We start from the raw sequence: 25,030 nt of genomic DNA, 5'->3' as shown, positions 1-25,030 counted from the left end.
AAAAGTCTGACTGAAGATCGTTCACAAAGACAGTGCAAACAATAATAATGACTTGTGACTTCTGAAGATCACAGAATCGTATGGATTCCTTTTATGATATTCGAATCCCCATTATCTCTAATGTCTAGAATGTCTAGAGAAAGAAAGAAAGAAAATCATAACATGTGAAGTAGCCTACACTGTAAAAATGATATGATTAATAAGTTATGACATTTTATTTTGATGAGTTAAAGCAATTGCGATATGTTTTTACTTTTTATAAGTTATACAAGATTCAACTAATTTTTTAAGTCAGTTTAATAAAATTTAAGTGAAATGACTTAAACGTCCAAGTTGATTGTACTTAAAAATGTAAGGCTTGCTATACTTACTTTTTTTTTACATTGTAAATGTGGTATGCTCCGGTCAAAACTTTTTTACATTAACAGTAAAAATTTGTTTATAAGTTATTTCAACTTAATGTCATTGGCTAAATCAATACATTTCAATGAGTAATCAAACCTGCTAGCGCGCTCTTTCACTCTCGAACATTTCCTGTAAAACACTCCAGTCAGGTGTCAGAGGTCATCATTATGATGACTTATAAGGGATTATGTCATTCTGCGTGACTTAACCCAGTAATTTCCCTCGTACGGGGTGTCAGATAATGACAGACGTGAAAATCAAACCACAAACATCAGAGGATGCTCGCGCACGTGCGCGTTTCATCACCACAGTCTGATATTAGCACGCGCGCCCTTTCCAAACAAACTCAGAATCCAAACACACTCGACGGAACGTCCTTTTGCTGCCTGGAAAAAAACCCCCGAAGTGATGTCGAGTTCCCGCCCAGTATGAGAGGGAATGTTGAGGAAAGGCGAGCTTATGGTTTAGGATCAGAACTCGCAGGTGAATTATTTTCCATGAATAATCTGTCAGCACATCTATTTGAGTCAACAAAGAACAAACAAACCTGGAAATAGTTCGGGAATCGATTCGGGAAAAGCGGATACATTGCTTCAAGGATTAAAAATTCCACACAGGATCGTTGAGCCTACATGTTAAGCCTTTCCAGAATTTTTTTTTAACCAGTAACCCAAAAGATGTAGGTGCATCTCTCAGATAAATAACAGGTAAGTCTGTTTCATTACTCAAAAAGTCTTATAAAGGAAAGCTGTCTTATTGGCATCATTTGAATGTTTATAGCCTACGACGTTATTGATTCTAGTGCATCAAATCACTACAAACTCAAATAAAATTATATTTGAATAAGCAGCTTTTTCTGTAGGCTACTTTATTTTACGAAGACAGTAGTGACTAATATGCTAAAGCACCAAATCACAGAACAAAAACTGCCATTTCGAAAACTATTTTCGTAAAACGTAAAACAGCGTGATTAATTCGGGCTAAATGTTGCAATGCTAGTCTGTATAACGACAAAAAATAAACGACCACACCGAATGTTATACAACATACATCATTATTATTTAAGTGGCACTCATACTGAATGGTGATATTTAGGATTGGTGGTAAAATGAACTTTTAGTGTGTCTACATTGCGAAATTTAACTTAATTCTGTGGTATCTAACCAAGATTAGATCAATCTTCAATTAGGCTATGGAAGAATACATAACTATTGAAAAAAAAAATACTAATAATAGACTATAATATTGATAGATATAGATAGAAAGATAAATAGATAAATAATTTATTATTGATTTAAAAATGACCTTTCGCATTAGCACACAGACCACCAGAGAAGCTCTACAATTCCATAAACTAAAACCACATAACCCACACACCCTTCTTCATACATATAAAACGGTTTGCTTGATAAACATATGCAAACTGGCAAAATAGTTTTCATATTAAACCACATTTTTTTGCACATCTTACTATCTGTTTTCAAGTCAGATGACTTTTTCTTTGCCCTGTTTTTGGCATTAGGTCCTACAAGAATCATGTGTGAAGTGGTGGATCCCTTTTCCAACTTTCTCACTGGAAGCTGCTCATAAACGCCATCTGCTGTTCAAGAGAGTGGAGCGAGTGTGTGGAAAATGGATGTCCAGCCTGAACCTGGAATGAATGAAATCATATTTAACCACTACAACCACTCGGGCAAGTGGGGAAGACCAAAAACCGCCGGTACATGCAAGACAGTCATCCTGATTTGCATCTGTGCTCTGATTGTATTGGAGAACATCACCGTACTACTGGCGCTGTGGCGCAACAAGCGTTTCCACAGCCGCATGTACTTTCTAATAGGCAACCTGGCACTTTCGGACTTGTTAGCTGGAGTTGCGTACGTGGTCAACATCTTCACCTCCGGCCGCAATACTTATTTCCTCAGTCCCGGCCAGTGGCTTCTGCGAGAGGGGAGCATGTTTGTGGCGCTTAGCGCCTCAACCTTCAGCTTGCTCGCTATCGGAATCGAGCGCCACATGACGATGGTCCGCTTGCGCCCGTGCGAGACCGCAGGACGGGGGAGGTTGCTAGCTCTCCTTGGAGCCTGCTGGGCCGTTTCGATCCTGCTGAGCGCTTTGCCCAGCCTTGGCTGGAACTGTTTGGACCGAGTCCACACCTGCTCCACTGTCCTACCGCTGTACGACAAAAGCTACATAGCCTTCTGCATCAGTGTCTTCACGGCCCTGCTAGCGGCGATCGTGGTGCTATACGTGCGCATTTACCAGCTTGTGACGTCCAGCGGCCGTAGAGTGAGCTCTCGGCCGTCGGATCGCTCGCTCGCACTTTTGCGCACCGTAGTGATAGTGCTAGGGGTTTTTGTGGCCTGTTGGGCTCCTCTTTTTCTGCTACTCCTGCTGGATGTGGGATGCAGTCCAGAGCAGTGTCCGGTTCTGTACCAGGTGGACTGGTTCATCGCCCTGGCCGTGCTCAACTCCGCCCTCAACCCTCTCATCTACACGTTCTCCAGCCGCGAGATGCGGGCCGCGTTCATACGAGTGCTGTGCTGCTGCTGTTCCGAGACGCCACTGGACTCTATGCCTACGGTGGCAGGGGCGGCACTGCCGGGAATAGTTATCGCAACCGCGGAGAACAGCAAGTCAAGCATGGCCGGCGCAGCCAAGTCCTCCCTGATGCGAAGCAAAGTTCCTACCCCAACTAACTCCCATCATCAGCATGGGGACACGTCTCAACCAGTCTCAGGGCCAGGGGACCTACTGTCCGCGGTGCTGGTTAAAGCTGGCGCGCTTCCCTCGTTGGGGAAGTTTTGAGACTATGGGAGTCAGCACAAAAGAGCGAGATGTTTTGGTCATGGTTCCTGTTTTGTAGTTGTTGTTTTTTGTAGTTTTTTCAGCACTCTAAGGATTACAAAACTTGGATTCGCTTTCATACAAAAGACAAAGAGATTTTAAAGGTACTATCAAAGCATGATTGAACAATGCTGACCAAAGGAAACACAAACTGAATTGACTTCTATTTATGAAACTGAGCATGTGCAATTGCACATAACACTACAGCCACTACAGAATGTAATCACTCGAAAAGCTTAAGTGTGCAATTTTTTCTATCACAATAACCCAATTTGTAAAACGGTATATTAGCTTTTCATGAAGGAAACACCTTAACAGTATTATATAGCTATTATTATTATAGTGCTTTAACATATTCTCACAGTTCATTACTAGACAAAAACGTTTTGAATAGTTTGCTATTCTTATTACACAAAGTGAGTGCTTTAAAGAAGACTGTGGATGTTTACGGTTAATATTCTGTGGATCGGTTTAGATGGCAGAATGACGTGGTTTTGTTGTGAATGTCTTGAAATTGTTTCTTTTTTTTCCCCCAATAGTACTTGCTAACTTATATAAACACTTAAATGTTTTGACAGTTTCATGTATGTTAGTGTGAAAAAAAAACTCACTTGTAAAGTGTGTATAACCACTAGAGGGAGCTGTAGTATCACAGTCAAACAGACTGCGCCACAGAGCAAATAATGTGAAGCCAATGGACACACATTTTGTCTATGAATATAGTCAAGCAGAATAATTTACATTTGTTTGGTAGGCTCATTATAAATGTCTTTGCCTGCAAAAAATCATGATCAATGGCATCAATCTTTGAGCTATACCGCAGTAAATACTACCCATTGCAGTGCTATATTTGATCAGTAGACAACTTGCTTTAAAGGGACAGTTAACCCCCCAAAAATGGTAAATTTACAAACCTCTGAGTTTGAACACAAAAAAAGATATTTTGAAGAATGAATCAAACATTTGACAGCAGCCATTGACTTCCATAATATTATTTTCCTACTATGGAAGTCGATGGGTGTCTGGTTACCAACATTCTTCAAAATATCTTTTTTTGTGTGTTCAACAGAAGAAAAAAAAAAAAACAACCATTGACCCTTAATTTTCTTCCAAACCTCTATAAGTAATGACAAAATTGTAATTTTTGGGTGAACTATCCCTTTAAGTTCAGTCGACAGCACTTTAATTCAACTATTTTGAGCCAAAAACCTGGGTTAAAATGACACACTCGCAAAGGAGGCCAATCTGTAAACATTAAAATATGTATGGTTTCAATATTACCGCCACAAGACAAACAATATGCATGTTGAGAAGATTTTAGTGCGAAATAATCGCTTTTTAAAACTTTTCAATGTGGTCATATATCAGATTTGACGACTTTGTTGCCATGACAGTAAACCTCATATAATAAAATGTTCAAACCGAAGAATTAAGAGTGCTCTTATAAAAATATAAGCCTCAGATTTCAGCATTAAAACCCTCTAAAGATTGGCCCAATTCAATTATTTAAAGTCCCCTTGGTGAAAATCATTTTTAAAATGTGGTGTTTTCATGCGCTTTTAAGACAAACCATGCGCAAATTCATGAGTCAAGACCATTGCTGAGTATTTTCTCTTTAAAACTGCAGTGAACCAAAGACGGAATCAAAAACACGGCCTGAAATCGCTGTTGTTTCTGACGTCACAATTACCTTGTAACCAATCACGTACGTACGTGCCGGCGGACTTCAGCATATCATTAACTAAGTCCGCTCTGAAACAGTGAAGTCAGTGCAGTGAAGAATATATTATAATTACTATATACTGTATAATACAAATATATTTAAGAAATATAGTGGGTGTATGATGTATATTACAATGAACTATATGCCTTTCTCCACTTAAGTTGTTCAAAGCATTATATTACGCAGTGGTCTGACTCTTGAGATGGCAAACGGGAACATGGTTCATGTAACATTAGCAACACATTAAGGCTAATCATCTTAATTACCGTTATGTCCGACTCTTGTTAAGAGTGATACCATTGGGCAGCGTTTACCTCAGTAAGTTGGGAGTTAGTGGAGCAGGGCTAATTTGCATATTCATAGATCCGGGTATACTAAATGAAGCAAGGGTGTAGATTTGTATTTTTTTCAAGGAAAAAAAAAACGTTTAAATATGTAATTTTGGTGATAGAATTTGAATTTTAACGGATAAAATAGATAATTCACCCAAAAATGAACATCATCCCATAATTTATTCAACCTCAAGCCATCTTAGGTGTTTATGACTTTCTTGCATGTTAGTTATATTAGAGTGACCTCTGACCCTTAAGCTTAAGTGAGAGTAGACGCCTCTCACAGCTGGGCAACAAACTCAAGACATGTCTTTAAAAAAAAAAAGTTTTCCTCTATTCCTTGCGCCTTTGTATTCGTCAATACGTCACGCGTCGGGTAATTCTACCAATTACTGGAAGGCAGGAATTGCCTAGACTAGACATGCTGCTCCTTGCATTGTTTGAACAAAAAATTGAGGTTCAACATGACTTTAGTTCATATTAAGAAGATTGCGAGAACAAGTGACATTTTGTTGAAGAATGTTTTTTACAGCATTTGACAAGCGTGACATTTCAAGTAATTTACCACCCTAAGCTGTAGACTCTCTCTTCGTCACCGTGATATTTGCAGTCAAGTTGATGGGGAAAAAATAAAATGCTAAACATATCGAACTCATTTTCATGTCTGTTGGCATCTACTGTATAAGTTACTTAGTATCACAGAATCCGTTCGTCAAGAGATTTCACACCTAACGTCTGAAGTGTCATGAAGACTCAACATCAACAAACAACAATGACGGCTAAGTGTGATTCTATAATGCGTAACCTTCAGCAAAAACAAACATCAACCCACAACACACGACAATGAGCCTTACGCAAAGTCCTTGAAATAAGCACACGCCGCATAGAGGACATTAATCCTTTAAAGTAAGGCATTACACACTCTGCACCTCATGTAATGAATGGCTCTTTGCCACAATGGATCAAAGCACGGACCACTGAGCTATTGTGGATGGCCACCATTGAGAATATTCATTTGTCTGTGTGCTTGTCAGAGCTGAGAGGAGTCTCTGTGGCTGAATACATCAGACTGGCACATTGCTTGGCTCTGCACTCAGTGTGAACAATGCCTCCATCTGGACCAGCGACTCAGGATGTGCCTAATATGTGAGAGCACTCAATTGATTTTCTCCCATTTTGGGACCAGGGGTCACATTTAACAAGCTTTCAATGGTTGACTGAGGTAGAAGGTGTTTGTGTGTACGTGTGTTGCTTAGGAAATGCGTCAAGACCAAGACCTAGAAGCCATAATAATCTCTTAATGGTTCACTTCTGGTCGAGGTTTGGAATTGGACCGCCTCATTAGCCCGTGACCAGGCTTGCTAGATCAAGACCTGATATTGAGATTGGTGTCGAACAATCATTAGCTAGAGCCCTGATCTTAAAGGGAAAGTTCAACCAAAAATTAAAACCGTGCCTCCGTTTACGTTTCAAACCGTTATGACAGATTTACTTCTGAAGAAGACAAAAGATGACAATGAAAGTCAATGGAGTCCAAAACAAGTCCACAACAAAGACATGGAAACATTTTTCAAAAAATATTTTGTCCTACACAGAGATTCAGCTTTGGAAAGACATGAGAGTGAGTAAATTGTCGTTGATCACGCCAAAACTAATGGTACCATTTGGTAGCACTTATTAGTGCAAGGCAGGATCCAGCACCCTCGCCTCAAGACCAATCCAAATTGGATATAAAAGCGGAGATAAGATGCTTCGACTAGATGCCAGACTTTGACAAGCTGTATATACAAGCCCAGCCGTCTTTGACAGGGCGAGTACTACGAAGCGGTGCCCAAAATCGACTAAATGGTGGAATACTAAAATGAATGGTTGCAGAAATAATGCAAAAAGTGTACTTTTAGCTTGCTTTTGGGGCAGTGCCTGCAAAAATACACCGTTGCAACTTATCTACCCTTAAATATAGCATATTAGTTCTTTATGAGGTAGGTAAGGTACAAATAAAATCCTCCTGGAGGGTAATCTTCCTGCAGAGTTTAGCTCCAATCCTAATTAAACCCAACTGAACCAGCTTTTCAAGGTCTCCAAGTCCCCTTGAAACCAAAATAGAAGATTTTTGGCTTTTAGTATGAATATTTTATCCTTACTGTTATCTATAAGCTACAGTAGTGTGCTCCAAAACAACAACAATTCGCTTTTGGAAGACAAAGTCATCCAAGATGTCCACGTCTTTCTTTCTTCAGTCGAAAAGAAATTAAGGTTTTTGATGATAACATTCCAGGATTTTCTCCATATAATGGACTTCAATGGGAACCAAACGGTTCAAGGTCCAAATGAGAGTTTCAGTGCAGCTTCAAAGGGCTTTAAATGACACCAGACGATGAATAAGGGTCTTATCAAGGACCCTTCGAGTCATGACTCGAAAATATTTGTTCATATTGATGAACGAGTTTGAACAGGAGAGTCACGGACGCGCTTCACAGAAGCATTTGTGGTTATAAAACGTAAGCTTTTTATTTATTTTTTAAATGACCGATCGTTTTTTTTTTTAAAGTGAACTACTCCTTTAAATATATGTATTCTTCCACCAGTGAGATCCCAAAGTGTATAACTCACTTGTGAAGCCTAGACTTTGTTTTAACCAAGTCGTGCAAGAACCATTACCCGTTTGCTTTTAAGGGTAAGTTCGATAAAGTATGATTGTTTGATATCAATCTTGGCTCAGGACCAGGGATATCGAACCAAGGAGCATTCCTATTTGGCCTAATCACATCATACGTGCACCTGAATTACTATTATGAGACCTGGAAATCTGAGGATCATCTATCCTTATCTTCTGAAGTAGAGCCGAGGATACATTCAATCCTCCCCCAGAGCACTGTCTTTTCAATTCATTACAATAGCCTTCAGCTGCAGCCGTATGCGAGCTGCATCTGACGGGGCTTTAGGAGATAAGCTCTCCAAGATGAGGACTTTATCTGGGCCAGCTGCCCACAAAGGCAGGAGGAGAGTTCAAAGGTCAGATGTCAGTAAATTAACAGATGGTATAAGTTGCCAGTCCTGACCATAATGAAATCCAGATGACACCTTGCTTGAGCACCGGTAACACGATAATGACGGCAGCCCTGATTTTTTTCCCACATCTACCCCCCCATTTCATTGCTGGGCTTTTGTCTAAGCTTGCGGCTGAGAAATGCCTCTCTTTGTACGGCCTAATTATTCCATGACTAGTAAGAGCCTAATTACAAGAGGAATTAGCGCGGCGTTCATTGTGAGGAAGACGTCGTAGGGCTTTTGAGGTATTGACACAGTAGACGAGCCCACGCTTTCAGCTGTTTAAATTTTGACCGATCTCTGGTTACAGTCTACCAGACACACCTGTCGAAAAGGCTTTCCCTCCAAGAGTGAGTGCGTGCCTGTTTGTGGAATGTCTGAGCGAGATTAATGTGTCTGTCTCGGACAATGTGATACGAGGCGCTTGAGACGCACATGTGGACATGCCTTGATGTGTGTCAGAGCAGCTGGGAACAATCATTACCAGTCGCCAACACAGAAGCCACTCGCCGTGGGATGGCGAGTTTTCGGGCTTGGTTTGAGTGTGAAATTATTTCTGGCTCCGTCGTGAACGCAGGTGTCTCTCATCTGATAGATCATCATCTGCTTCCAAATATGCACATTCCTAAATTGTGACAGACATCTCGTAGCACACCAAAATGTTACTGCGTTAAAAACGTGCTTGCAAACAACTCTTAATTTCCCCCTCGTTTTATCTCGCCATCTCCCTTACTGAAGTTGTAGGGACGAGGACTGATCTGAACCTCCTTCTCCGCCCGTCACACCAGTAATCATTCTCCGCCATTTGATTTGGCAGTGTAATGAAAGCAATCCCAGAACGCTTCGCTTCGGCAGAACAGAGATAATGAGGAAGCGCACACACACATGAACACACAAACCGCCTGATTTAGGAAGACGGCCTTCTGTGGGCTGCAATGGGAAAAGAAAAACGTTCACACTCGTGCTTAACATTCAATCTTTGCAATCTTTTTGTGCATGGCATGTGGTCCCAGGATAAAACATGCGTATAGTAACCATTAGCCTATCGTTCTGTCAATCTCAACACCATTTTCTCTGTCTCTTGATAATAAACAATGTGAAGCTATAAAAATAATTTGCATGGCAAGCTACAGCAATTAAATTGCCTACTGGTGCTTTCTACGATCTCAAAATTGCAATTTATTTATAAAAGAACATTAAAACAACAATGCTGACCAAATGACTATAGCTCATATAGCGCAACCGCCTATTTGTGGTTACTACATGCTGGTTACTTTATTTAAGCAATCAGACTTTTCATTATCTCTAGAACGGACAAAAATTGAAGGATGGACCCAAGCCATTTTTAGAGACCAGAAGATCATAGAGACAAAGGGGATGTGGCTCTTTTGGCTTATGCCAGTATGCAACAACCTAGCAACCACTTAGAACACCCTAGCAACCGCCCAGAACTCTTCATCAATCATCCAGAAATCCAGACTGATCTCATGTATGAAACGCCAATTCGTAATTTCCATTTTTGGCGTGCTATCAACACGCATAATCGCTTTTCAGCGCGTTTATGAACGCGTTGACTTAACGTTACATTACTGTATAAATATATGACCTACCCCAACCCCGTTCCCAAACCTACCCGTCACTGGGGTTAATAGCATATATGAGTCATCCCCTACCAAATGTAGATCTACATTTTGCTTCGTCTGCTCAGACATTTAACGGCGTGTACATACACGCGGAATGAATCACTCGGACATTTAACGGCGTAGACATTCATGCATACACGCGGACAGCTCAAAATGCGTATAGATTTGACTTGAAAGTAGCGTGTATGTTTACGCAAAAGTCATGATGTCATGTTGAGAAATCCCATCAATCACACTGAAATCCCAAGCAATCGCCCAGCATTCTAGCCTGAATTCGTCATACTCATTTTCTAATAAGAAAATGAGTCTGATACCGCTCCGTTGGGCTTCGATTATGAGGCGTGTCTTAACCGAACCAGGAAAAAAAAAACCTCTGCACTCAATTGGATAGTCGGTAAACCTACAACCAATCAGAGCAGCGCAGTAAGTCAACTCCTTTGCATAGCGCAGTTTTCAACTACAGAACTTCCTTATTTTATATTATAAGTTAAATAACGAGTGTTGCTTCTTTTACTTACTTCTCCATGAGTGCGACCAAAGGAGAAACCACAACGACCACAGGTTTTTCATTATGTCCCATCTTCTTAACGACCGTCAGAGCCAGCTGATAAGTTACACTTTTCCCGAATCATGTTGGAAGGACGCCAAAAATATCTTTCCGATCGACAAATGCCTTGATTGCAGTTCTCTGTTTGTCTATTAAAATTAACGTGCTGTCGATTTATTTTACAACAGACGCGATAGCAGAATCTATACATCTCAATTCTCCAGCTGCAGTCATCTCTGAGGGAAATCAGTTAAGCGCTCTTTGAACGTTCATTTCTTGCCTGATCATAATTACTCCTCAATGGATCGAGTCCAGACCGAACTTCCCGACCAAAAAAATTTTGTGGGCGGAGTTCAGGCTGGCATCCAGGCTACCAGAATTCCTTATCAACTAACCAAAACTCCCTAGCAGCCATCTAGTTTTGCATAATGTAAAATACAAATGTTAAAATAAATAAAAATCTTGTCTATATCTTAAACTCTCTGCAACTGACATAAAATACAGTTTGAAGCATCAGTTAACTACTAGCATTCTCTTTAGAAAGTTTATTATATAACACATGGAAATAAGTTTACAAACAAGAGTTAAAGAAACCCATTTTCAGCATTTCTCTATATCAGTGACCTAATATACCAATTACAGGAACATCTCTGTGAGTGATCATGATTCAAACATCACATCAATCAATTGATCAGTGGGTTTCAGCTACTGTCCTCAACACAAACATTTCCCAACAGTCACTGATCTACGACCAGCCACACGACAAAGCTGAGGTCAAACAAAGACAACGAAAGTTTTCCGAGGACTACAACCAAACAACATGTGTGTGTGGTCTCATGGGTCTTCCTAGAACCAAAAGGCTTTACAAATTTTAAAGAGACGACAGTCATAAACGGCCATGGAAATGTCTTTTACAGCAGCTATAAAAGAGCGGAGCCTTGTCCACTCATCCTAAGAGGCAACTAATCGATCAATAAACATTAGCAGTGGCAAATTCACCATCCCAGTGGAGAATAACACAGACAGACGACTGAAGACGAGCAACAGGTCACGCTGCCAGCAGTCCGGTATGGTTCACAGAAGGTTCATTTGGTGAGATTGAAAATAATTATTAACAAGTATGTGAAATGGACTGAACTGTAAATGGATCTGAAGTATCTAATGTAAAGGTTTGTGTCCTCAATCAGATGCTTTTGTACAATCAAAGATATGAGGGAGCCTGAATATGTTGAATGTTCATTACCAAAGGCATATACCTCTGCCGCCTGTTTTCACCCCTAGCGCTGCAGGGCTCTGACCAATCAGAGAGTCTGAACCAGCACGGGGAAGAGCAGGGACAAGTGTTCAGCTCCTTTGATGGGGAGTTTATGTGTGGTGTAATAGTGGATCACTTCAGGGATGGTGTCAAACGGAGGGCTGTTCTGGCCCAGGATATAGCGGCCATCTTTGCACTGGCTGAACTTCATGTGCATGAAACCTTGGCAGCTCCTGAAAAAGAACATACAACACCACTATTATCCTAAATAAACCTGAAAATACTTTCAACAAAACCAACACCATTGTATTATACCATCGTTGAACCATTGCGCCATATGCTTGCGTCATATGTTAAAGGAGTAGTTCACTTTTAAAAAAACTTTTGCTGATAATTTACTCACCCTCATGTCATCCAAGATGTCCATGTCTTTCTTTCTTCAGTCGGAAAGAAATTAAGGTTTTTGATGAAAACATTCTAGGATTTCAGAGGGAACCAAACGGTTCAAGGTTTCAGTGCAAACTGAAAACTCCAGACGATGAATAAGGGTCTTATCAAGCGAAACGATCGCTCATTTAAAAAAATAAATAAATAAAAAATAAAGTTTACGTTTTTAAGCTCAAATGCTCGCCTTGCTCTATTCTGTGATGCATGTTTGTGACTCTCCTGTTCGAACTCGTTTATCAAAATGAAAAAAATCTTTTTCCGAGTTAATTTGTTCGTTTCGTTCGTTGAATGAACCAAATGATTCGGAAAAAGAATCGTTCATTTTGATGAATGAGTTCGAACAGGAGAGTCATAAACGCGCAGAACAGAGCAAGGCGACCATTTGAGCTTATAAAACTTAAACTTTGTTATTTATTTTTTTAAATGAGCGATCGTTTTGCTTGATGAGACCCTTATTCGTCGTCTGAAGTAATTTAAAGCCCTTTGAACAGTTTGCAGTTTGCACTGAATCTGACTTTTGGACCTTGAACCATTTGGTTCCCATTGAAGTCCATTATATGGAGAAAAATCCTGGAATGTTTTCATCAAAAACCTTAATTTCTTTTCGACTGAAGAAAGAAAGACATGGACATCTTGGATGACATGGGGGTGAGTAAATTATCAGCAAAAGTTTTTTCAAAAGTGGACTACACCTTTAAAATCCATATAGTCCAATCATTTTATCATGACTTGACAGCTTTAATATAACATGATCCCTAGGTGGGGCAGTGAATCTCGTATATAGGTCACTGGTGAACAAAAGACTACCCACAATAAATAGGACAATCTGAGTCATGTATAAAGCCGGGTGCACACTGTGCGATTTTGGCCACTATTTGGCCGTCGGAAACAAATTGTGCAAATCCTAAAAGATTCCTCTGATCCTAGGCTAAAATCTGAAGACCTTGATTGTTAGTTCGACATGTTCACCAATTAATCACCGTTGCGATCCAATTTTACCTCAGATGAAATTCTGGCAGTGTTATTTGACTCCTAGACCTGCAGTGTGATTTCTACGACGACCGTCGAATTTTATTTGTCAAGACAAGCCATGACCAAAATGAACATTACAGATTTCTTTATAGCCACCATTTAAAGTAGTTCACTTTTTAAATTTTTTTTTTGCTGATAATGTACTTACCCCCCATGTCATCCAAGATGTCCATGTCATTCTTTCTTCGTTCGAAAAGAAATTAAGGTTTTTGATGAAAACATTCCATTTTTCTCCATATAATGGACTTCAATGGGAACCAAACGGTTCAAGGTCCAAAAGACCGTTTCGGTGCAAACTGCAAACTGTTCAAAGGGCTTTAAACGATTCCAGACGATGAATAAGGCTCTTATCAAGCGAAACGAACGCTCATTTAAAAAATAAATAACAAAGTTTAAGTTTTATAAGCTCAAATGGTCGCCTTGCTCTGTTCTGTGATGCGCGTTTGTGACTCTCCTGTTCGAACTCGTACATCAAAATGAACGAATCTTTTTCATGTCATTTGGTTCATTCAACGAACGAGTTGACTCAAGAAAAGATTTGTTCACTTTTCTCTAAACTTTGTTATTTTTTTTTAAATGAGCGATCGTTTCGCTTGGTAAGACCCTCATTCATCGTCTGGAATCGTTTAAAGCCCTTTGAACAGTTTGCACTGAAACTGTCTTTTGGACCTTAAACCGTTTGGTTCCCATTGAAGTCCATTATATGGAGAAAATCCTATTTCTTTTCGACTGAAGAAAGAATGACATGGACATCTTGGATTACATGGGGGTGAGTAATTTATCAGCAAAATAGCACAGTGTGCGCCCGTCTTAAGAATATAATAACATCAGCACGGCCAGATGTTAACCAGACCTCCCCTTTAAGACAGTCCAAACTGCTGGATTTCTATGTATAGATACAGGAAGTGATTGGTTTGTTTGAGGCTGTCATTACACTCTACACTTTAATAAGTGTGAATAAAAACACAAGGAGGCTGAGAGTATCTTGCTCACCCTTTTAAAAATCAAGCTAGCGCTGAAGCAGCACATTAAAATTCAAGACTTAACACGTTCAAGGAGCTCGTCGTCTCCAAAAAGGTATTATCTACCAGGTACGTGACGAACAGAGTCACTTATAGAAGGATCTGGGCTCAAGGAAAAGCCTGTGAATCTCAATGGCGGCTCGTTCAAAGCTCTCGATGCTGAGCTGCTGTCACTTTGATTTGGATCAGGCCTCAAAGGCCGCTGGCGTACAGCATTATGACATCAGACAGCGCCGTTCATTCATTCATTCCCACAGTTGTCGGATGCTGTCGTACGAACGCGGATTTTAAAAATATGATTTCATGTGAACAAAATCTCAGTGTTGTTGAACCTGTTCTGGAGTGTTTTTGCCCGTGACTTATGAAGTGTGCAGTTGCGCACTTGCTTCACAAGGCGTGTGTGATTACCGAGTGTGTTCAGGTGTGTGAAAGGCCTCCCCGCTTGTGTCTGCGGGGTCATTCATATTCATTAATGCTGGCAGGAACAGCTTTTGTGAACTGAAGAGCTGTTCACCTGCCTGATTACAGCTCGGGGAGAATAAAAGGAAAAGAAGAAAGAGGAGGGGAACCAGGGGTTTATGGATCAAGACAGTAATTAGAGCCGCAAGATTTGACCAGATAAGCATTATCGCTCTAGCTGATAGCCTATCGAAAAGCACATCAGTGTGCAAATGAGGCAGGGGCCGAGAAACTTAAATTGAAATAAAATGATGAGAAAAAAAATAGTAGAAAAACAAATACTATGCGAGATAGCACTGATGGCAAAAAGTCACATGAAAGCAGATAAAGACCCTGATTGGCTAAAAAAAAATTGATTATTAATAATTGTAATTTGAATCTAAAATGTAACCTTTTAATAAACAGCATGTTTTAAATTAAATTAAATTATAATATATTATATAAATGTATGGTATCCATATATAAAATACACAAATTGAATAAAATATATTATATTATATTAAAGTGAAATATTATTATATTAATATATTATATTGCAATTTCTATAAAAATATTAGTGGAAAAAATAATTGTAGGTGGGAATGAAGAACAAAAAACAACTAAGATACAGACAACTAGACACAAATGAAGCAAAACACAAGGCAATTAGCTGGAATGGGGTAATGGGGAAGAGATTTGCTCATTTCATTTAACGATAATGGAGGGAATGGAGAAATAAAAGGCTGTACAGTACCTCAGAGAAAGGGAGTAGTCCAAGCGACTGGTCTCGCTGTTTCGCACCAAATAACTGCACTCCTTACAGAGGGTTAGCAGAGACTCGGCCTCGGAGCGCGACAGAGAGCCGTGATACCATCTGAAGGACAACATGATGTGATGTCAAAAACAGGATGTGTACACATCAAAAGCTATCCAGTATTTACCAATTTGTATTTCGTTTTGATTGTCATTTCACAGGCAAAGAGGTTAGCAAATCATAAACAAAATTACCATATAGATGTCTTAAAATGGCTCTATTGTGCTATTTTAAAGGTTCCTAATTTTGCTTTGGACATCTCCTACAAAAGGTTTACATGCATCCATGGTCAAAAAACACTTACATTTTCCCATAATATACATTGCAGCATCACCTCTTTCTCACAGCGTCTGAAACGGTTCAATAAGTCTACTCTGCTCTGATTGGTCAGATGGTCAGTCTGTTGTGATTGGTCTACTGTGCTCTGATTGGTCAGATGGTCAGTCTGTTGTGATTGGTCTACTCTGCTCTGATTGGTCAGATGGCCCAGTCTGCTGTGATTGGTCTACTCTGCTCTGATTGGTCAGATGGCCCAGTCTGTTGTGATTGGTCTACTCTGCTCTGCTCTGATTGGTCAGATGGCCCAGTCTGCTGTGATTGGTCTACTCTGCTCTGATTGGTCAGATGGCCCAGTCTGCTGTGATTGGTCTACTCTGCTCTGATTGGTCAGATGGCCCAGTCAGTTGTGATTGGTCTACTCTGCTCTGATTGGTCAGACGGCTCAGTCTGCTGTGATTGGTCTACTCCCTCTGATTGGTCAGATGGTCCAATAAGTTGTGATTGGACTACTCTGCTCTGATTGGTCAGATGGTCTACTCTGATCTGATTGGTCAGACGGCTCAGTCTGCTGTGATTGGTCTACTCTGCTCTGATTGGTCAGATGGTCCGATCTGTTGTGATTGGTCTACTCTACTCTGATTAGTAGGATGGTCAACTACTTTATTTATTGTTCATTTTGATCTTTCAGATTTTGCTTTTAACATTCACAAACAGGTCATTTAATTCTAAAAAACAAACAACCCTCAATTACCACTGCTTTTGGTGCACTACAAATGTGTGGATATGACACCTGTACATATTTTGAGAAGTGAGCGTGTGTGTTTGTGACAGCCGTGGCATGTCCCCCGTGAGACCACAGCTGCTGTCTTGCTGAGGTTGATGTGTCTGGGGGATTTTGTATTCTGAACAGCTGACTAATTCACAGCAATATTTTGGACGCACTTAACTGCACTTTCTAATGGGAGTAACCATGCACACTGCAGTTATAAATCATATTCTCAGTCATAAAATGATAACAACACTATGTTGACGTTCCCAAAGGCCCGAGAGTGACACTAAGACACCATCATGCTAGTATCTTGAAAATGTCACAACTGTAAATTGTGTCATTATTTACTCACCCTCAAGGCGTTCCAAACCCGTATGACATTTTATTTTATCTGTGGAACCCAAAAGAAAATATTTTTAAAATGTCTCCCACTGGAACTCAAATATCTTCTTTCATGTTTCATAGAAGAAAGAAAGTACGTACAAGTTTGGAACGACATGAGGGTCAGCAAACCACACGATGCATCACAGGATAGCATTCTAATTGTGGAACTTTTTTAGCTTAGCTGTTTTTTTCCTCTCTTTTTTTTCTTCAAACCTCTAATGGTTTGTGGCGAAGTGTTGGACGTACACTTGTTTCTCCAGGGGAAGGTTGGGATCCACTCTCTCCCCGATCGTGGAATGAGGATCGCTGGGCTTGCGTAGCTTCATGCTACCTGTGGTCTGCAGAGGTCTGGAACACCTCAGGCGCTCTGTAGGAGAACAGGAACGGTCCCACTCTGCACCCTCAAACTGCACTGTACGAAGGACACGGCGAGAGACGCAAAAAGACTCAATTCAACATCAAACAGAAGTACAAAAGGGATTAAAGACAGTTGTTTGAAAAATGAAAACACAGAGTCCTAACCAGGAATGATGCAACAAACTAGCAATTGATAACTCTTTCATATTAGTGTTAGTTTTATGCTTCAAATAATGTATGTGGCGTAGTGTGAATACAACAGGATGAGCAAAATACTTTTTAATCAGACAACTGTCATTGGTCGTAAATCCTGTTCCATATATCAGATATTGAACAAAGCTTGTCGCATTATAACTGGCTAAAACGGTCAAAAAAAATGGTGGATATACAGAGCAGGAGGAGTCTAAACCAGGGCAACGAGGAGTAATAAAACAGGAGGGTTGTTGGAAATTAAGGCGTCACATTTATAACGCAAACATACCAGGGTTCAGAGCCAAACAATACAATGTGAAAAGAGACCTGCTGATCCACAGAAGGGGTTAATCCAACTGAAGTTTGGATCTGACAATCAAACCAAGTGTGAACACTAGGGATGCACAATTGATCGGTACCTTATTGGTAATTTATCAGTAGGTAGGCTCGTTTATTGTATTTTTACATTTAGATTATCTTTGCCGTCATCTAATGCTCACTTCACAGATGACAAAATGGGTTTTCAATTAAACTTGCCAGCCTATACAATAGAAAGGTGAATTTTTTTTTTATTTGAGAAAAAAGGCTGGTGTCTTCCGCTTTGCCAAATACGTAGGAAAACTTCAACACCCATAATGCACTAGGCATGTTGCCATCCAGGACCACTCCGACTACTATGGATACACTTGACCAGAGTCAAACACCACCTTGCTTTAGGCCCTATTTACACGAGAACGCTCGCGGGTGGAAATGTAAAAATATTTAATCGGATGTGCCTATCGTTTACACGGCGACAACGTTTTTGGGGCTTAAAAATGCAAAAAAGTGAAACCAACCCTCCAGAGTGGAAAACACTCCACCGTCGCGTTCCCGTGTAAATGGTAAAAACGCAAAAGTCTGCTTGACAGTGAAGGTTGTATGCAGGCGCACGGACTTCGTGTTGTGTGGTAGTGCTCCACATTGCCACCTAGCTGCCTGGAGTGCATACTACATTGAATTTCACACACTTTTGCGTCACCATATGCACACGGATTTCCCACCCGAAACGCTCATCTAAATGCAGAATAATAAGTGATGACGCAACGGCACTTTTGCGTTTTCTCTTCAGAATCGTTTCCGTGTAAACATAGCCTTAGTAGGAAATACTTCTTGGCAAACTTTTTTTTAATGGTGTCAACTTGGGTGCAAGAATTCAAGGAGTCACCGTTTAGTTGAGTTGCTTTCAGATTTCAGTGGAGGATCCAGCGTGACCCTGGCGGACTTTTGTTAACAAATAAACGTGAATTTCTCGGTCCAGGTAACATGGAGAATGAGTAAACATTGTTCATTTACATATTCTACTGAAATTATAACAATATGTTATAATGTTGTGATGTCTAAATTCACTTGTCGTATTTAAAATAATTGATTTTAGTCTTAATTTTTTTAGACAAAACAGCTTAGAATTATAATATCAGCCATTTATTGGCTAAACAATTATTTGATTATTTGATACATTATTTGAGTTTTATTATTTATATAGGCTACTATTATGATATTTAGTGATATCTTGAAATGTTTGTTTTTTTAATATTTAAATTTTAGCAAGGGTTTTGGTCATTTTGCTAGTGTTTATTATTTTTATTAATTTCTGTAGTATTTTTTTTAGGGCTGTGCAAAAATTAATTGCGATTAATCGCATCAAAAATAAAAGTCTGTGTTTACATAATATATTTGTGTGTGCTGTATATAATTATTTTGTATATATAAATACACACACATGCATGTATATATTTAAGAAAATATGTTATTCATATATAAAATATTTAAATTTATATAATATAGATTATGTATTTATATATATATATATATATATATATATATATATATATATATATATATATATATATATATATATATATGTATATAGAATTTAAGCGCAAATAATTCTTAAATATATACATGCAGGCATAGGTATTTATATATACAAAATAATTATATACAGCACACACAAATATATTATGTAAACATAGACTTTTATTTTGGATGCAATTAATCGCAATTAATTTTTACACAGCCCTATTTTTTTATATACTTCCATTTAGCTTTCTTTTTATTTCAATTGTATATTTCAGCCAATTTCCATGGCTACATTTATAATTTTCAAGTTTAAAGTTTTTTTAATAGTTTAATACTTAATTATTTTTTTATTTCATAGTAAATACTGTATTTAATATTTTAAGTTATATAAAATATTATATAAAATATTTTAAGTTAAGTTATATTTTAACACTGGTATCAATAGAATTATAGTATCGGTGCATCCCCAGTGAAAACATGACCGGAGGAGGACAGAAGTGACCTCATGAACTCATCACATGCTACCGTGATGAGAGCAGGTCTGAGCGGGAGTGACTGAAATCAAACGGGAAGCAAACGGGACGTTCCTAGCAATAAAGCGATTGCTCGGCAGATGCAGGACACTGGCGGGGCAGCAGTGAGGAGGAGGGGTCAAAGTTCACCTTGCTCGCAACAGACGGGCTCCTCCTCCAGCTGTCCAACCGGAGGAGGCCACGGCAGCTCGGTCAGATCTTTCATATCTATGTCAGCGCAGCAGAGTGAGTAATGCAGACAGTGAAAAGCAGAGAGAGAGAGGTGAGAAACAGAGAAAAGAGACACAATCCACCGATGTGAATGCTTATCAGGCAGAAATGCAATGTGAGAGCTGACTCAACATCTAATTACCATCTTAATCCCACAAATCTCATTAACACCACATATATAAACACTCAGACAGGGGCAATTGCGACACATGTAAACTAGAGATACTCATTTCAGTCAGATTGGCTGCTTGCGAAATCACTTTCACAATGTGTGCTAAATTCCAAAATGTACTTAGACTTGATGAGCTACGTTCCATTGAGACTAAACAGTAAATGGTCTGGTTCATAATTCATCTTATTTTTAATTAGTCGTTTTAATTAGCGTAGGTTAAAAGAAAAAGGTAAATATTTTCCCATAAATTCCAGATTTAATCATCTCCATCGCAACTCGCATACTTACACATGGCGCGTCTTGTAACGCATACAAGCACATCACTCTCTCAAACAGGATTACAAGATGAAGAATAGGCCAAAGGGGAGGTGTGTGACATCTTTATAAACAGACCACCATCCGACACTTCCACCCCCTTCATCGCGCCCTCTCGAAAAGAACATGACGGGGTGATGTTTGGAAAAAGAAACAGGCGGGCCCATACGTCCCCCGCTGACTGGTGAATTATTGAAGACAGAATGTCACAGACTCTTTCACCCCGTTCCCTGTGCATTATTGATGCCTGGCGCGGTACAATGGTCCCATCTGGAGAACCAGAATCAGAGTGTGGACCCGCTAATCCTCCTTCAAACCCGCCTAACCCTGTAAATAATACACCTAATTCCTCCAATAATTCGGATGATTTCACAAATAACCCAGTGTAATTCATAATGAACCAACTATAGTCAAACGTGACTATATGCATAGTAATATACTGAATTATGAATGTATATATATCAGTGATTCTTGGGAATTTGGATAAAACAGGTTTTAATTTTGAAAATAAAAAGTTAGTTAAATTACAAAATCTAAAGGTATATCATTATAAAGCAAGGTCTTGGCTGTTCAGCAATGCACCGGTGCAACCTCCTCATTTTGTATTTTTTTCATAAAATAGGCGTTTCTCCAGTTATCACTTTGTTTTTGTCAACACCGTCAGACAAAATAAATAGCAAATTATTTTTTATTTGTTTGGTCTAATATGTATTTAGAATTTTTAAATCATTATCTGGCATTCTTGGTACACATATATGCTGTGAAATGTTGAATATTCACTTTTGTTCATTTTTTATACTGTTTTGCGTGTACTCCTTTAAAAGATATAACATCATACAACATTTACTTTAAGCCTAAATAGAAAAATTAATGTTGTTTTATTTAACAAACATATTTTTGTATTAAAAGAGACTATTACTTTAATAACTCAACAGCACTGAAGAATCATATTTCAAGTATATTCATTTAAAACCAATAAAACTCCCTCTGACGGTGGTGACTTTAGAACTGACGGTGGTGACATTAATCTGACGGTGGTGACTGTGGCCTCTTTACAACATACAATTCCACAATGTATACCACTCAAGTCAATCAATTCTTGCTTAACAACTTCATTTAACTCTTTGGTCCAAAAAATAACAATCTTGAGCACTGTGATAAACATTTTTTTCCTTTTATGAGGTATTCCTCATTTAACTCTGCCTCACTGTGTATTTTCTCTCTCAGCTTTTTTTGGTATTCCCTGTTTCTTCTCCTTCTCTCCTCTACAGATAGCTGATGCCTAGCCATAACTTTCGAAAATACATAAAGTCAAAGTTGAGTGTAATGACTATGAAATTGGGGGTAATTACAGCGAATGTTAGATTTGTTTAAATGATGTCATGCCATTTTCATTTGGCTTTAGTCATTGGAGATGCATAGCCTGGAATGGATAGTGCATACTATGTGCTGTGTAGGTAGGCAGTAGCTGCACTATGTGCATCCTTAGTTCTGGTTAGTTCTGGCAGGTCACGTTAGTCAAGCTCGCATCAGCCGACTATTAGCTGATCCACCTCCCCCTATAGGAATATGACGCCTATCACTGTACACATATACAGTATAAGCTCCTTCAGTATTATCAGCAGCTATCACGTTTCTTAGGAACTCATTACCCTCCTCCCTCCCCAGCTCCACTCGTCAGTCAGGACTTGACATTCTGATTCCCCAAGAATCTGAATAAATTCTCTAATTATATTGTACTTTAAATTTTGAAATAATCTGCAAAACATTCATGTTGGTTCTGTTCTGTTTACCCCAAGGGGGTTATTGCTGCTCCTATCCATGCTAGGCTTTAACAAATTTTTAGTGTGGGCAAAAATCTAAATGAACGTCATGAAACACAATTTAATCGCATCAAACGTGTTCAGATTAGAACTGCTGTATTCCTGCAGCTGAAGCACAGCCGTGAGGATATCAGGAAACATCCTCACTCTCACTCGCGCTAATAGTAGCATGCAGTGTAAGCCTGAATGGAAGAAATATAGGGGGAATTAAATAAATCAAAATATTAAAGAGGTGAATGGAACATTACAGGATAATATATTGGTATTTATTGTGATCAACAATTATATTCTAGCCTCTGTTATAGACCATTTGGGGGGTTTTGTCACCACCGTCACACGGTATGTCACCACCGTCAGATAGAAAACCTGACGGTGGTGACGTCTGACGGTGGTGACAAAACCTACTCTTTTACATGATATGCATGAGTTGTTCACATTATAGCCATCTTGTTTCCCCTCTGTTGCTAGCTACTTCAGACCTCTTCTTAAAAAGTATACAATTATGTCATAATCTAATCTAATATTTTCTATACAAAAGAGACGGTGTTGACATGTTATGGTTGTGACAGTAGCAGTGCCCAAATATATGAACAAGTTTAAGAGAAAATAGCAAAATTACGGGAGCTTGAGTGATCTTGAAGCATGCTGTAAAGCTGAAGGTTTGAAAATGGGGTATGGAGGAATGTAGTTGACCTTGTAGTTGCCTGATTTTATTGCTTTTTATAAATATCTGACGGTGGTGACGAATATGTGGGACACATTTTGAACAACCACAAAATAATAGTAAATATTGTTCAAAACTCAATGTTTGTAGTTTTTAATACATATTACAATGTACTCTTTTGTGTGGTAAATATATTATTCAATTCAATTATTCCTTTTTGTTTTTTTAATCAAGTTGAAATGATTATCTCCTATCCGAGGACAGCTGATTTTGTAGGCAATGGGCCAGCATATAATCATTAAAATAATAAAAATGAAAAATAAACCTATAAAAGAACCTTACATATGTGCAAAGGACCCCCTGATTATAAACTTGATTCTTTTCATTCATGAAAATGTTATTAATTTCCAACAGAATTAGCACTTTTTTTAGTGGGACATGTTTTTGCCAAAGTTTCAAGAATCAGTGATATATATATATACGAAGAGTTCAGATGCAAAAGCCTCTAAGTGCCATTTGAAATTTTCTTCTAGAATGATAATTTTTATCAAGCTTGTATATTTAAGTTCAGTAATTTCACTTAAATGGCAATGATAATTACCTATTAATTGTCATTTAAGTGAAATTCCTGAACTTAAATATACAAGTCTGATAAAAATCATCATTAAAGAAGAAAATTTCAAATGGCATTTAGAGGCTTTTGCATCTGAACTCTACATATATATATATATACACATATATATATATATATACATATATATATATATATATATATATACACATATATATATATATATATATACACATATATATATATATATATATATATATATATATATATATATATATATATAAAAGCGATAAAACAAAAATTTAATATAAAAATCAAGAAATATGGCATTAATAAATTGATAAAATGACAAAAATGATGTAATATATTCAAGTTATATAATATATATATATATATATATATATATATAGTATACACACAAGTTATATATATATATATATATATATATATATATATATATATATATACACACACACAAGTTATATATATATATATATATATATATATATATATATATATATATCGAATAATTAAATATATCGAATTAAGCCCGATATATTTAAGCCGATAAATAATGCGACATTTCCTTCAGCTGAGACACTTCAGATACACACTGTGTATGTACAGTCCAAGTCCAGACCGAACTTCCCATCCTCAAATGTTGTGGCGGGGTTAAGTTCGGCTATTGGTTATCAGTTTTCAGATTTAAAAATTAATTTTCGATATCGGCCAAAATGTTCATATCGGTGTATCCCTAACAAATATTATATAGCAGTCAACATTTGAAGGTGATCAAAAAAGTTTTCCCAAGACAAGAACGGGTCGGGTATTGTTCTAAATTCATGTTTAACTTTAACGAAAGGTTGTAATCCACTTCAAATGTTGAGTACTTTATGTATACACTCTATACAGACAGACTCCTCATTCTCTAGCTCTATAGACCTACAGGTGCCCAACATCTACTCTGGTCTGAGACCTCTCTAGCCCCTTCCTGCATGACTCTAATGCTCCACATTAACTGTCCCTTCACTCCTGCGGTTCCAGCATGCCTGTCAGACCCAGTCAGGCTGACAAAGGGCAGCACATCAGTGCCTGTTAGCCACGGTCCTGCAAAAAACCCACACCGAAGAGCTCCAGCCACTCGCCACAAAGGTCATCTCTGGGCTACAATACATCACGCTGGGACAGATGGCCACACCATTCGTACATCATTACTACTAAAGCTCAAGGCCATAGAGAAATGAGTCCGTGGCTAGAAATGTGCCGAGACGGCATATTCCTTAAGTGTGAGAGCCCATCTGGGATAATGAAAGCCTCATTTGAGCATCTCATAAAAAGAAACGATATCACTGGAAATCTGTGATTA

General features: G+C 38.6%; 2 protein-coding genes across 3 annotated transcripts in view; one reads left to right on the top strand and one right to left on the bottom strand.

Moving 5' to 3' along the window:
* The first annotated feature begins 665 nt into the window (after positions 1 to 665).
* On the top strand, positions 666 to 5,937 carry s1pr3a (sphingosine-1-phosphate receptor 3a). The gene is made up of 2 exons (XM_039694905.2): positions 666 to 1,112; positions 1,928 to 5,937. Exon 2 carries the CDS (start codon positions 2,038 to 2,040, stop codon positions 3,211 to 3,213), a length of 1,176 nt encoding a protein of 391 aa, XP_039550839.2. The 5' UTR covers positions 666 to 1,112; positions 1,928 to 2,037; the 3' UTR covers positions 3,214 to 5,937.
* Positions 5,938 to 11,078: 5,141 nt separating this feature from the next.
* shdb (Src homology 2 domain containing transforming protein D, b) overlaps positions 11,079 to 25,030 on the bottom strand; it is a 29,376-nt gene continuing 15,424 nt past the window's right edge. Inside the window, exons 6-9 of one of the 2 annotated variants that reach the window (XM_039694903.2) lie at positions 20,039 to 20,116; positions 17,235 to 17,400; positions 15,497 to 15,616; positions 11,079 to 12,036 (exon numbers count right to left, since the gene is read on the bottom strand). In XM_039694903.2, coding sequence (XP_039550837.2) covers positions 11,850 to 12,036; positions 15,497 to 15,616; positions 17,235 to 17,400; positions 20,039 to 20,116 — 551 coding nt within the window. In that variant the 3' untranslated portion in view covers positions 11,079 to 11,849. The remainder of the gene's footprint in view (positions 12,037 to 15,496; positions 15,617 to 17,234; positions 17,401 to 20,038; positions 20,117 to 25,030) is intronic. The other variant, XM_039694904.2, reaches the window with a different exon arrangement.

This window comes from Pimephales promelas, chromosome 2, assembly GCF_988280905.1.
Source record: "Pimephales promelas chromosome 2, fPimPro1.hap1.1, whole genome shotgun sequence".
Classification (NCBI taxonomy): Eukaryota; Metazoa; Chordata; class Actinopteri; order Cypriniformes; family Leuciscidae; genus Pimephales; species Pimephales promelas.
Note: the sequence above shows the minus strand (reverse complement) of the source record. Positions and strands in the feature narration are given on the sequence as shown.

Bases quoted from the DNA above. Each gene is read 5' to 3' on its own strand.
- s1pr3a (XM_039694905.2), top strand. From the start codon at position 2,038: ATGGATGTCCAGCCTGAACCTGGAATGAATGAAATCATATTTAACCAC.